General features: G+C 55.7%; 1 protein-coding gene across 1 annotated transcript; it reads right to left on the bottom strand.

The window, feature by feature from the left end:
• Positions 1 to 3,759: 3,759 nt before the first annotated feature.
• Positions 3,760 to 7,786, bottom strand: RTN4RL1 (reticulon 4 receptor like 1). Its single transcript, XM_023731003.1, has 3 exons — positions 7,555 to 7,786; positions 7,380 to 7,470; positions 3,760 to 5,299 (listed from the first exon to the last, which is right to left on the bottom strand). Exons 1-3 carry the CDS (start codon positions 7,784 to 7,786, stop codon positions 3,940 to 3,942), a joined length of 1,683 nt encoding a protein of 560 aa, XP_023586771.1. The 3' UTR covers positions 3,760 to 3,939.
• Positions 7,787 to 14,365: the final 6,579 nt, after the last annotated feature.

Genomic DNA, 14,365 nt, shown 5'->3' with positions numbered 1-14,365 from the left:
CCTTGTGGGTGTAGAAAAGGAGGCAGTGCGGGCCTGGAGACAAAATGGTCCTGGAATTCTCTCTGAGCCTGGAAGGAGCAGGTGTCTGGGAATGGGACACTGGCCCAGGCAGATTTCCAGGGAGCGCTCCAGCTTGCCGGCACGAGGGAAGAATCCGGCTGAGCAGAAGAGGCAAGTTGCGATGATGAAACCCACCGTTGAGGAACATCGGCAAGGGTGCCATGAGCGGAGCCACGTGCCCGTGTGGGCCTGAGGCTGGGGGTGTGAGGTTGAGAAGAGAACCCCAAGTGGAGGGAGCCACACATTCCCACTACTTCCAGAATAGAGCCCAAATCCCTGAGTAGGATCCCACGTCCCTGAGGCATTCTCCTTGCCAGGTTCTACTCCCAAACCTCCACCTCCTCAGCCAACGGGCTGGGCTCCTCAACACCCATTGTTTGCAGACTCCCCCTAACTCAACACTGTTGCACGCCTCTGCCCCTCTGGCTACAATACTCCCCACACGCTCCTTTGGCTAACTCTTCATCCTCTGAGGCCCATCTGAAGTGTTGCCTCCTGCTGGAAGCGTTCTCTAACTACACCACCTTCCCCTGAGCTGAATTTCTTCTTTTTTTTTTTCTGGACACGAACAGAGGCACACAGGGGTTGTGATGACTTGTTTCCACATCTAGGCTGAAAGCTCCTTGCAGAAGAGCCACATCTTCTCACTTTTATGTCCCCAGAGTGTGGGACTCTGGCTGGCACTGTAGTTGTTGATCAGCACTTGTTGAGTGAATGGTAGGGAGCTAGCTGAGCCCTGGGGTCATGGGAGAGACTCTGAGACCACCTATGGTCGTCGTCCAGCCCTCCTGCAGGCTGGCTTTGTCCACTTGTCAGTCCCAAGTGGAGGGCTGGATGGCAGGAGGGGAGAGAGGGAGACAAGGGTTCCTTCCTGGGGTCTACGGAAAGTGCTGAGCAAAGATGGCAGAAGAACTGGCTCCCACAGCACCAATGGTGGGGGGGTGGCCCCAGCTCCTCAGAGGACAGAAATCCCAGGGGCAGGAATCCATATCTCCCTGCCCTGAACGACCCAGGACGGAAGCTGGGTGTGGTGCATAGAAAGGCCTGCGCTAAGTCTCTAACTTGTCAACTTGCTCTGATGTTCGGAGCAATGGTGTCATTGTGCTGTGGAGCACATGAGCCGCTGAGTGACAAGTGATGTCATCCACAAGAGAGCTGCCTTTATTCCTTCTACCTCTTGGAGGAAAGAGCTACTAAAAATACACCTGGCGTCCTGGGTCCTACTGCCTCACCTAATAGCAGCCGGCAGCCGGAGACTGTGCTGTGCTTAACAGAAGCGGATCATTTATAAAACACTAGCATTTCTTGTACTGACATTTCACTTCCATAATATAGGACTTACTAAGTCTTTTTTTTTTAAAAAAAAAATTAAATGAAGTGCTTATACTCTTGATTTTCCCACTGAGGGCCTGGCTGTCTATAGTTGGATATGCAATCAACAACGTAACAGCCTCTGCAGGTTCTAAAGGACAGTCAGGCCCCTGGCACTGGCCTGGGAGACAGTAGGTAAGCCGTCGGGGAGAAACCGCAGGCCAAAGATGCTTTGTTCTGCTGTCACCCATCTCCCTTTAGTGGAAATTTCAAGCCCTGTAGCGAGGAGGATTTGTCCTCCTGAAAGCACAGGCCTCCTCTCCCTACCTGGTGAGCTCCTGCCCTTCTCCAAAGCCAGAAGGGCAGATGCAGCCTCCACATCCCCAGTTCACTGCTGCTGGGGTTTCCCAGAGCTGGCTGCTCCCTTCCAGCCACCTGCTAGCCCCCCGAAAATCACTTGCTCAGCAGCTGCTGCTGAGCTTCTGGGAACAAGCCGGGAACAATCTAGAACCAGCCTGCTCCAGGGAGAGGCTCAGAGATGGTGCCGACCCAGCGCAGCCAGAGTGTGGGAAGTGAATCATGTTCCGTGCGGGCGAGGGAGAGCCATGGAACAGAGAACAAGTGTGGTGTGTGTGTGTGTTTGCGTGCATGTGTCCCTGTGAGTCAGCGTGCCCCTGCCCCATACGGCTCCTCCCGCCAACAAACGTGCTGTGTTCTCAAAGCTGTGCCTGGCCAGGCCCGCCCACCCCGCTGAACACCCAGGATCTGCCACCCCTTCAGGAATGCAGGGTGAGGAAATGAAAAACAGTGTTCGTGTCCAAGAGAATTTTTTTTATTATTATTTTTCTCTTTTAATTGGATTCAGCATTTCTTGCCCCTCACACAAATCCTCTCTGGTGGGGAATTCGGGTTTGTGCAAAGCGTGAAGGAGACTGTGCCCGCCAGGGCACAGCAGGGCTGATTTTGACCGGAGCCCCTCTCTCCCCTGGCTGGGTTTGCCTGCTCCATTCCCTGCCCCACTCCTGGCCCCTGAGTCTGGCCCCCTAACCTCTGCCCCTCCCCAGGCATCTCCAGAAGGGCCAGTGGGCTGGGATGTCCGTCATGCGCAAGTGCCTGAGATGGGTCTTGCAGAGCCCTCCTCAGTCCTCTTCGGCCAAGGCCACCTGACGCTTTCCTTTCCACCACCCTACATAGGGCCCTCGCTGGGATGTCCATCAGAGAGCCTCAAGGAAAAATCCAGTAGCTGAGCCATGCTGGAAACCTGGGCTCATGTCCAGAGTCTCTCTGGACTCTCGGGACCGTTGCTGGCAAAACGCTATGCTGACGACACTGTCCAACCCTTTGGACTAACACTGTGGAATGCTGCCCCGCCTGCCGGCTTAAAACACCAAAAGCCCCTTCCTTCCCCTTCTCAGCCCAGCCCGTCCGCAGGGCCTGCTCCTAACATCCACCGAGCTACTTCTTGCTTCTCACCCTGACACCAACGGTGACTATAGTTGGGGTGACGGGGCGCACCACGGTGACAGACAAGCCTGTGTTGCATGTAAAAAACAAGGTAATGCTCTAAATATCTAAGAATATTGGTCCCCTGATGTGACTCCTGCTGCCTCCCTTCTCCCGGCCCTCCCCAATGACACCTTGCCCCAGGTGCCTGGCAAGCCCAGGGCATGTGGGGAATATTGTTGCCCGGTTAGGATTCTAGACAAAAATCCTCTTTTTTTTCTTGCTAGAAATCACCAATACAATCCTTAGTTCAGCAGATATAGTTTTCCATATAGTTTATAAACGTATAAGACATACAGTATGGAGTAGGGGCAAGGGAACCTGTGCATTTGTGTATATATATATATATATATGTAGAGAGTGTGTATATATATATATAAGTGGACATAGTTATAAAACTGCACCTTCTGTAGGACCCTCGTTGCACCTGATGAAGTTCTAAATTTCAGCCTCTGATGATCTTCCCTTTGGTAATTTGTTCTTGGACCCCAGCAGTTGGGCCTGGGGCTGCCACGGTTGCCTGAGACATCAGGAATGAGAAACGTTGCCCCAGAGGGAGAGATGAAAGGTGGCATATGGTTAGATTCAGGGCTGGTTGGCTGAATGGCCCCAGGTAAGAGCCAAGCCACCACCCACCTGCTCATGTGCTCCCAGACTGCTGGTCGACCAGCCTCTCGAGTGAACCTTGTTCATTTTTCTGAGTTCTGCTTCCTCCAGGAATGGTGGGGGCCCTTCAGACCTCGCCAGATGATCAGGATTCCACAGAGCCCATCTCCTGTGGTGGGCAATGGTCCCATTGTAGCAAACGAAGGATCAGCTTTTCGTGCCTTTTACCACCTTGCTGGAGTGGACACTATCCGTGGGTACTTGTGGGGGCTAATCCCCTCCTGCCTGGGACTGTACACTTCGGGTTTATAATCCACCAGGCAGGGCCCAGGCAGTGGCTAACGCCTCCACCAGCCTTTTCCTGAAACCCAGCAGATCTTCCATTAGTTAAAAAAAAAGAAAAGAATTGCTGTTCCTTGGTGGGCAGGTGGCAGTGCTGGGTGCTAGCACCCTGGGTCCTCAGCGGAGAGTGACCGCCAGCCCCAGTATCCAGGCCAGGAGCGAGGCCCCCAGGGACGTGGCCGAGGAGGCCCGCTGCACCCCACTGGGGGCACGGATGGGGGTCCTGCGGGCGCACTTGCCCTTCCTCTTGGGCCGTGTGGTGGGCATCGTGTCAAAGCTGAACTTGTGCTGGTAGTTGGGGGCATAGTCCTGCAGCTCGTCAGCCTGTTTCCTGGTGCCTGCCTTAGAGATCTGGTTGCGATTCCTGTGGCTGGTGCAGTTCTTGCCTGGCTTCCTGTAGCCTGGCTGGGAGCCAGGCAGATGGCCGTGTGGGTGCCCCTTGTCCCTGCCAGGGCCGTGGGGCAAGTGCTGCTCCTTGCGGGCAGCCCTGTCGGTGGTGGTGAGCGTGTGCGACTTGATCTGGTGCGGGGACGCTGGCCCCGTGCAGTTCCGGAAGTCCTCAGCCCTCAGTAGCTTCAGGTCCTGGCCGTGCCACACCTCGGGGGACGCGCACGGGATAGCGGAGCTGGAACCTCGGAACCTCCGCAGCCATTCCCACAGGGACCTCGCCCGGCAGCCGCAGTCCCAGGGGTTTCCGTTGAGGCGGAGGAACTCCAGGGCCCCCAGGGGTGCCAGGCAGTCACCTTGCAGCTCGGAGAGGCTATTGTTGAAGAGAAAGAGGGTGGTGAGCCTGCGGAGGTCATGGAAAGCCTTGTGGTGCACCCACTGCAGCTGGTTCTCATGCAGCAGCAGGCGGTCCAGGTTCACCAGGCCCCGGAAGGTGTCCTGGCTCAGGCTCCACAGCTTGTTGCCGTGGAGGAACAGGTGGCTGAGGTTGACCAGGTCCACAAAGATGTCGTCCTGGAGGTACTCGATGTGATTGTCCTGCAGGTAGAGGTACTGTAGGCTGTGCAGGCCGCCAAAGATGCCTGCCGGCAGGGTGCTGAGCCCACATTTGTAGAGGTAGAGGGCGTGAAGCTTCACCAGGCCCTGGAAAGTCTCGGGCGCCAGCGTCCGCAGCTGCCGGTTGTCGCCGAGGTCCAGCTCCTCCAGATGCACGAAGCCCTCAAAGGTGTTGGGGTCGATGAAGGTGATATTGTTGGAGTAGATCCACAGGGTGACCATGGCGGGGCTGAAGTGGCCCTGTTGGAGAAGGGTGATGCGGTTGTTCTGCAGGAAGATGCGCTCACTGTCCTCCGGGATGCCCTCGGGGATGGCGGCGAAGTTGTGCGCCTGACAGCTGACTGTCATGGGTGCCGGGTAGCACACGCAGTCCCGTGGGCAGCCACCGCCCAGGGGCACCTCCCCGGCCAGCAGCAGCAGCAGCAGCTCCACACAGCATCCTGGTGGGGAGAGAGAACACAGCCAAGTCAGGGGGCTATCCAGGGGAGTCAGGGGTCAGGCAGGGTGTGGGGTAGAGCCTGGCACGTGACCCTACTGGGCCAACTGGGGCTTTGTCCTTGTTTTTGCTGTGCTCAGAGGTGCCCTGAGGGATGGGGCCCTGGCTAGAGGAAGGGCAGTGTCAGTGCCCAGGCCAAGACCCTATCTGGGATTAGATACCTCTCCCTACTCCCTGGCACCCAGCTCTTAAAAAAAAAACAAACCAAACCCATTGCTGTCAAGTCAATTTCGACTCATGGTGACGTCCATGTGTGTCAGACTAGAACCGCTCCATAGGGTTTTCTTGGCTATAATCTCTATGAAAAGGAGTCCTGGTGGCACAAATGGTTAAGCACTTGGCTGCTAACTGAAAGGTTGGCATTCAAACCTACCCAGCAGCTCTGTGAAGAAAGACCTGGCCATCTGCTTCCATAAAGATTACAGCCAAGAAAACTCCATGGGTTCTGCATTCTAGAGAAGTGAGTAGCGTCTGGCGTCTTAAAAGCTTGTGAGCAGCCAACTAAGATACAACTTATTGGTCTCTACTCATCAGGAGCAAAAGAGAAAGAAGGAAACCAAAGTCTCAGAGAAGAAACTAGTCTACAGGCCTAATAGCCTACACGAGCCACATCTACCGTGAGACCAGAAGAACTAGATGGTGCCCAGCTACCACTACCGACCGTTCTGATCAGGGCCACAATACATGGACCATGATAGAATGGGAGAAAAATGTGGAACAGAACTCAAATTCTTAAAATGTCCAGACTTACTGGACCAGTTGAAACTAGAAGACTCCCTGAGACTATTGCCCTGAGATATTCTTGGAACTTTGAACTGAAACTATCCCCTGAGGTCACCTTTTAGCCAGACTGGCACACAAAATAAAGGATATTACTTGTGAGTACGGTGCTCCATTAAAAAACCATTGATATGAGACCAAAAGGTCAACAATTACTCTAAAGAAAAAATGAGAGGATAAGGGGGCAGGGAAACTAGAGCACTAGAAACAGAACAACCCGAATGGAATTAAAGAGAATGCTGACTCGTTGTGAAAAATGTAACTAATGTCACTGAACAACTTGTGTAGAAATTATGAAATAGAAACCTAATTTGCTGCGTAAACTTTCACCGAAAACACAATAAAATAGTTTAAAAAATAAACAAAAAAACCCGTAGGGCAGTTCTACTCTGTCATATGGAGTCAGAATTGGAATAGACTTGACGACATCCAACAACAATCTTCACAGAAGCAGATCACCAGGCCTTTCTTCCACAGCGTCACTGGGATGGTTCAAATCATAACCTTCAGATTAGTAGTTGAGTGCAAAGAAGGTGTGAGTGAAGGTCCTGATCACACCTATACCTCCTTAGCCCCACCCCCAAATTCCTTAGCTCTGCCCCACACCTTCTGAGCTCCACCCCCTCAGACCTTATTAGCCTGTCCACGGTGGGGGGTTCCCAACCCAGGGACAGTCAGCCAGCAGGCTCCGTTTCATGTCCCAGCTCTGCCACTTAACTTGCCATTATCTGCGTCAACAGATAGCGGTGCAGACTCTTGTTCTAACAAAGTCAGTATTGTATGGAGTCCTGAGCAGTCTTTATTTAAATATTCCCAATCAACAAGCCAAGCATGAGTGACACCAAAATTCTCTAGAAAGAAGTCTCATTTAGTGTCCCCCGTGTCCTCAAATAAGTGACAGCCCCTCTGTGCCTCAGTTTCCTCGTGTCTAGAATATGGATAGAATATAGTTCCCCCTCACAGGGCTGTCCTGAGGATTAAATGAGACAGTGTGTGCAAAGGACTAAGGGTGGCACCAGGGCTACCTCCATTCCAGCCCACCTTCTGCCCCCTCCCCTCTCCCTGCCTTGCTGGAGCTCCCAGGCTGTGCCTGCAAACCAGGCCTTGCCTTGCAACAGTCCGGAGCATTTCCTCTGTAGCTTCCCTCTAATTGGACATTAATTAGCCATTCGTTAATGGATCCGTAAAATAATTTATTTTCGGATGCGTCCAGCCTGTGGTCGGATAATAGCCCCGTGCTCATTAACGGAGCAGCCTCATTATGGACGATCGTCATTACCTGCCTTTTTCCAGGGTCGCAGCTGCCCCAGGCAGCCCAGCAGGCGCGACAGTGGCGGGGGGGCCGGCTCCAGGCCTGCAGACCCCCCACCCTGGAGGGCCAGGCAGCCATCTCGTCCCTAACTGGGTTGGCCTCCCGCCCCTTCTCTTCTGGCTTGGCCAGTCTGGCCTCTCACCCGATCCTTCCTGCTGCCAGCTGCACTCAGAGCGCTTAGGGCAGAGCACGTAGGACAGAGCAACAAGCCCGCCAGGCCACTCAGGGGCCAGCCCCATGCTCAGCCTTGCGGCGCACTCTGGGCTGTCCGGCCAGGCTTCCAGGCCTGCCACTGTCCCAGCCACCTGCCCAGGCTCCCGGCTGAGCAGGCTTTGCGTCCACTGCCACCCCCTCGTTCCTGGCAGCAACGGCATCGTCGTAAATAAGTGACAGCTCCCAGCTGTTGGGAGTTATGGGCTCCCGGAGAGTGGCAGCTGCTTCCTGTCCCCCTGTAATCACCCGGCTTCGACCGAACGTTTGCAACACATAAAAATCATCGCATATAATTTGGTTTTTGCATAATTGGGTTGGGTTGCGATTTCAGAGCAATTATGACCTTGGTGGTGGTGGTGTCAGCCGCAGAGCAGCTTCAAGGACCCTTTCTGGGCCAGGCCAGGCTCTGTGTGGCCTCTGCAGTGGCTTTAGTCACCCCAGCTGCTGGGCAGCTTGCAGGCCGGGCCCGAGGCTGATGCCTCCCTCAGCCCCAGTTTCTCCTTTTGTTACATGAGTAGGAGATGATGTCTATGTCAGCCTCCCCACGCGGAAGCTTAGGCCCCTCCTCCAGCTCCCAGCTGCCCACCTCAGGCTGGCAGGGGGAGGCAGCAGTGTGAGGGGGTAAGAGCCTGGGCTCCAAACCCAGCAGACTGTCTGGAAACCTGCCTGCTGCCTTCAGCCTCCAACCCAGGGCTGGAGGAAGCCCCAGCCCACACTGACTACACCCTGCATACAGCGGGAGGCTCATTTCAGTCCCTTCCTCACCTCTGCCCAGGCTGCTGTCTTTCAGGAAGGCCACACCTGCAGGACTCTTCTCTCCCAAGGGAGCGTCCCCTCCCTGCCACTCTGAGGGAGTCCAGAGTGTCACCCAGCTCAAGGACCCTCAGTGTCCACTGTGCTCCATTCCACAGCTCAGACTGAAGGGAGCAGGGCCTCAGCCACACAACCTGGGTTCATGGACACGCAGTGGGCGCCACACCAGACCCCCACCTCCACCCCAGGGGTCCTGCAAGGACAAAGGCATTTCCTTCCCTAAAGTCTGGCAGCAGGAGAGACACTCATTGCGGAGGGGTGCGTGGGTAAGCCGTGGCAAGCTCAGCGCTAATGCCACCTGACATTTGCACAGCTTATCGGAGTTTACGAAGTGCTTTTGCTGTCGATTCTCAGATCCTCAGAGCTACCCTGTGTGGTGTGCGGAGTTGTCCTGCCACCCTGACCCAGGGTGGGGGCAGGCAGCTCTCCTCCACCTCCTATGTGGCTCCGTCTCCATAAGGCCCCAGGGATGGGGTTCTCTGAAAGGGTCCCCAGAGAAGTTGGGGGGCCCCACAAGAAGCCATACTCCCTTGGACAGAAAGCAGGTGCCCCCGGGAGTGTGGGGCACAGGGGAAATAAGGCACAGACCCTGGTTTAGGTGAAAAAGCCTGACTGCCCCACAGTCTACGTGGATTGCTTGGAAGCCGACATGTGAATAATGGCAGGGGCAGGGTGACAGTGGGACTCTTGCTCTGAGAGGGGTGCAGAAGGAGGCAGGGGCCCCTGCCGACACTTGGCACAGGGCCTGGCCTACATTCCCTGTTACCCCAAGGAAGAACATGCTGTTATATCAGGGTCTGGGGGTGGGGGTGGAGAAACAAACCACAGGACATGGTGTGGGGCAGTCACTCCCCCCGACTGCCCACCTCGGAAGGTAGGCTGGTGGGGTTGAGCCCCAGGGAAGCTGCTCTGCATCCTCAATCCTGTCCAGATGCCAGGGGACCCGTGCCAGAGAAGCTGCCCTCAAAGAAACCCTTAACCCCTCCCACTAGGCGGTGGGTAGGGTCTCAACTGAGCCTGCTTCTCTGTCCTGGAAAAAAACCAAACCAGCTGCCATCCAGCCGACTCCGATTCACCGCATTCACCGCGACCCCAATTCATGGCAACCCCATGTGTGTCAAGAGTAGAACTGTGCTCCATGGGGTTTTGAATGGCTGATTGTTCAGAAGCAGATCACCAAGCCTTCCAAGGCACCTTGAACCTCCAACCTTTTGGTTAACAGCTGAGCTCGTTAACCATTTGCACCACCCAGGGACCCCTCCGCCCTGGAAGCTGGTCCCATCTCCAAGGCTCTTTACCAGGTGTCCCAGCCAACCCTGGCACTCCCAGCCCCAGTCAGTGGGTGACCCAGCCCCGGATCGCTGCCCTGCCGGGGGTTTTTCTTCCCAGGGAGGCTGGCACTGCGTCACTGGGCTCCTCCTGCACCCCCTCTGTGCAGGCCCGTGGGAGCCCCGACCCGCTGATTGCCTGATTAATGCACTAACAATGTGGCAGGTGTCTGCTGTGCATTTTAAGATTGCAAATTAGCAGGGATCCAAGTCTCCACGGTGGAGCCTCACACCCCCTCCCGCCAGCCTTCTCAGCCCCTTCCTGGGTGGGGGTGGGGGCCGATCTGCATGCCAGACTGAAGAAAAGAAGGCTGGGCCTCCCCCTAAGCCTTCCTGGGGTTCTCCTTCTTCTCGGGGCATGCACACTGACGACTCGGCTACTCCCAAACCTCCTGCCCTCCCACACGTCTGAGCGTACCTGCATCTCTGCAGCCTCAGTTACTCCTTCCTCCATTCAGCACCTGCGCCTGAGTCCTGGGTATCCGAGGTGCCAGACATGAGCCAGGAGGAGCCCTCACTGTTCACCAGCAGACAGGGGAATCTTACACCACCAGGCAGTCAGGCCAGAGGCTGGGGCCCAGAGTAGGTGCCAGGGTGGGGGGTGGGGCTCAGGGGAGGCCCTGCCTTGCCGGCTCTGCTCCATGCTGCCTCCTCCATGAATCCCTCTGCTCGCCTGCCGGGATTGCTCTGCCTCCCCCCATCAGCTGTATGATGAGGGCGGTTCCTCACCTCTTGGGAGTATTTCATCTGTGAAGTGGGATAAGAAGGGCCCCTGCCTCCTGGGGTTGCCTTAAGGGCTCAGTGGGATGCCGTGAGCTCAGCGCTCAGTGCTCAGCACAGTGGGCGGTACAGACGATGCTCAGGAAAGGAGAGCTGGTGTTGCTTTCAGGCCTCCTTCCTGCAAACCCCAAAACTCCCGCCTGCTGGGCAGGGGCCTGTGGGCCCCACCCCCTGGGGAGCAAGTGGCCTGAGCATGGACAAGCACCTCACCCAATCCACCCAGCACCGCCCCCCTGCCAAAAGAAACCAAACTCGTTGCTATTGAGTCAATTCCAACTCATAATGACTCTATAGGACAGAGTAGAACTGCCCTATAGGGTTTCCAAGGCTGTAATCTTTACAGAAGCAGACTACCACATCTTTCTCCCATGGAGCAGCTGGTGAGTTCAAACCGCTGACCTTTCAGTTAGGAGGCAGGGGCCCCTGCTGACACTTGGCACAGGGCCTGGCCGGCATTCCCTGTTACCCCAAGGAAGAACATGCTGTTATATCAGGGTCTGGGGGTGGGGGTGGAGCAACAAACCACAGGACATGGTGTGGGGCAGTCACTCCTCCGGAATGCCCACCTCGGAAGGTAGGCTGGTGGGGTTGAGCCCCAGGGAAGTCTCTCTGCATCCTCAGTCCTGCCCAGATGCCAGGGGACCCGTGCCAGAGAAGCTGCCCTTGAAGATACCCCTAACCCCTCCCACTGGGCGGTGGGTAAGGTCTCAACTGAGTCTGCTTCTCTGTCCCGGAAAAAAACCAAGAGTACTTAACCACTGCACCACCAGGGCTCCTCAGCAGCCCCCAGATGTGCTTATTGATGGTCCCATGGGGGCCAGGCCTGGTGGGGGGAGCGGGAATGTGTGCAAAGGCACTGTGGTGGGAAAGCAGGTGGTGGCCCCCATCTTATCCTGGCCCCTCTCGCTCCGGCTCTAAGTGACCAAAGCTTCCAAGGAGACTGTACCTTTAGCTCAGCAGGCAGGGCCCCTGCGCCGGACCTAGGCCAGAAGGCCAGTGTGGCGGGGGCCTTGCAACTTCCCCACCCTGGGAGGGAAGGGAACTAACCAAGGGGGACCCGGCACTATCTGTGCACCAAGTTCTTTATAGAGAACCTTCACAACAACCCTGCGTGAGCGGCACAATTTCACAGAAGCGGAAACTGAGGCACACCGAGGTGAAGCAGCTCATGGCGGTCACACAGCTGTGAGGAGGGCAGTGGAAGCAGGCCTTGCTCAGCTGACTCTGAACCCAGGACTCTGCCCCCAGCTCCACACTGCCTGGGGCCAGCAGGACAGGCTCAGCCAGGCCCCGAGGTCTCAGGCCACCTTGTCCAACCTGAGTCTGGCACTGCCAACATGGAAGATACTGCCTCTCCCTGCCCTGGCCCAGGGATGCCCGATGGGCTGGCATCCCCATGGCCTACTGGGCAGGTGTGTGTGGCTCTCTGAGGCTGAATGACAGATCAGCCATGTGGTCAATCTGTCGCCCGCAGCCCACCCTCCCCCACAAGGCTGAGCTCCCCCTGCCCCCTAGGCTTGCCAGATGCTTCTCTCTAAGCCAATTGATGCTAACTGAATGGCTCTGTTGGGGAAGTGCTCTCTTGCAGAGAGAGATCGGATAACGGCCTCAGGCCAGGCCAGCTACAGCTGCTGGTGCCTCAGGCCACTTGGCACTGACCCTCAGTGCTGCACCCAAGCACTGGCCACTTCCTGGTAAGTACCTCCCAACCCCCACCCCCCCAAGCCTGGCCCAGCCCTGGAGACAAGGAAGCCAGCCAGGACTTCCCTCCTCTGCTGACACTTCAGGTAGCAGGCAGGGTGGCCAGCAGGCTTTCTGTCCATGGCATAGCCCAGAGCAGTGGGAACAGCACGGGCTTTGAAACTAAAGATGTGGATGCAAATCCTGGCCCCCCGACTTAGCGAGCGTGTCACCTTGCTTATGTGAGCCTCATTTTTTTTCCTCACCTGTAAAATGGGGACAATATGTAATGTGCCAGCCTGGCCCTTTCCATCAGCAGATGCCGGAATCCCCCTGTCTCCGCCACATCCTCATCTGTCTGCCAAGCGCAGTGTGTCCAAAACTGAGCTTCTCTTCTCTCCACACAAGCCTCCCCCACTCACAGCTTGTTCGTCTCAGGTGAAGGCGGCTCCTTCACGTCAGCTGCTCAGACCAAGAAGTTTTAGAGTCAGACTCCTCTCTCACACCCCACACCCAATCCATCAGAAATCCCATCAGCTCAGCCGTCAGAACTTATTCAGAACCTACCCACTTCTCACCACCGCCACCCTGGTCCAGCCACTGTCATCTCTTGCCTGGACTATCACAACAGTCTCCTAAGCGGGATCCTTGCTCCCGCCATTGCCCCTACACTTTATTCTAACACAGCAGTCAGAGAAATCCAGCTAAGTCTAAGTCAGAACATGTCACACCTCTGCTCAAAACTCTCCGTGGCTCCCATGGACTCAGAGTCAAATGCTTCAGGTCCTTACGAGGGCCCAGCGGTCCCACTGATCTGACCTTGCTTGTCTCCTCCTTTCCCTTCCTCCATCACTGTCCCCCACCTACGCTGATCTCCTGACTTTCTTCTTAAGGGCCGGGTGTCTTCTTGCTTCCAAGATTTTGCACACACTGTTCCCTCTGCCTGGAACACTTTCCCGGGTATATCCACCTGGCTCCTGTTCTCACCTCCTTCTCCGTGGGACCTTCCCTGACAACCCATTTTAGATCGCCAACCCTGCCTCTCGGCAGGCACTACCTGCCCTGTTGTACATTCCACCATAGCATTCATCCTCTTCTAATATACTCTATAATCTAGCTATTTATCTTGTTTATTTTCTGCCTCCCCCCAATAGAGATATCAATTCCACAAGGGCAGTGATTTTGTCTGGTGTGTTCCCTGCTGTATTCCCACAGCCTAGAACGGCACCTGGTACACAGTGTTCAATAACAATGGCTGGATGAATGAGGTGCCTTTCTGGGTTGCTGGGAGAATTGAAAGATGATGCTCGGAAGGCCCTATGCCCAGGGCCTGGCTCACAGGAGCTGCTCAATAAACATAAAAACCAAAAACCAAACCTGTTGCAGTCGAGCTGATTCCGACTCATAGCAACCCTATAGGACAGAGTAGAACTGCCCCATAAGGTTTCCAAGGAGCGGCTGGTGGATTCAAACTGCCGACCTTTTGGTTAGCAGCCAAAGTCTTAACCACTGTGCCACCAGGGCCCACAATACACATAAACATATAACATAGGGATTCTTATGAGCCCTGGGTAAGAGTAGACACTCGGCTGTGGCTCTATTCTGAGAGCCCCTGGGTCCGTCACAGGAGTGACCAGATGGTGAGAGGAGCTCTGGGAAGGGGGATACAGTGCCAGGTCTTCCTGAGGTCTGGGGGCAGGGTGACCCATCACCCGTTTGCCTGGGACTGAGGGGTGACCCCAGGATGTGAGACTTTCAGTGCTAAAACAGGGAAAGTCCCAGGCAAACCGGAACAAGTTGGTCACCCTACCTGGGAACCAGGACTGTGCCAGAACAGAAAAATTCTTTGGGTACAGGAGGGAGAGGGGACAAACAGGCAGGCGTGAGGCATGTTTCTCTACCACCGCCACACTGGGCCCCGCACCTGCAGCCAGGAGGCAGGCCTGGGTCCAGACCGAGCTGTGTGTGTGCGTCTGTGTGCATCCGCGTATGTGAATGTGTAACCATGTGCGCATGTGTGCCTGTGTGTGCATACTTAGGTGTACATGTGTATGGGTGTGCTTGTGAATATGTATCTGTGTGTGCATATCTGTGTGCATCTATGGGTGTGTATGTGACTGTGTGTTTGCAAATGTGCAC

The sequence above is a fragment of the Trichechus manatus genome, unplaced genomic scaffold (assembly GCF_000243295.1).
Source record: "Trichechus manatus latirostris isolate Lorelei unplaced genomic scaffold, TriManLat1.0 scaffold00040, whole genome shotgun sequence".
NCBI lineage: Eukaryota > Metazoa > Chordata > Mammalia > Sirenia > Trichechidae > Trichechus > Trichechus manatus.
The sequence above is the reverse complement of the archived record's forward strand: the minus strand, read 5'-3'. Positions and strand labels throughout refer to the sequence as shown.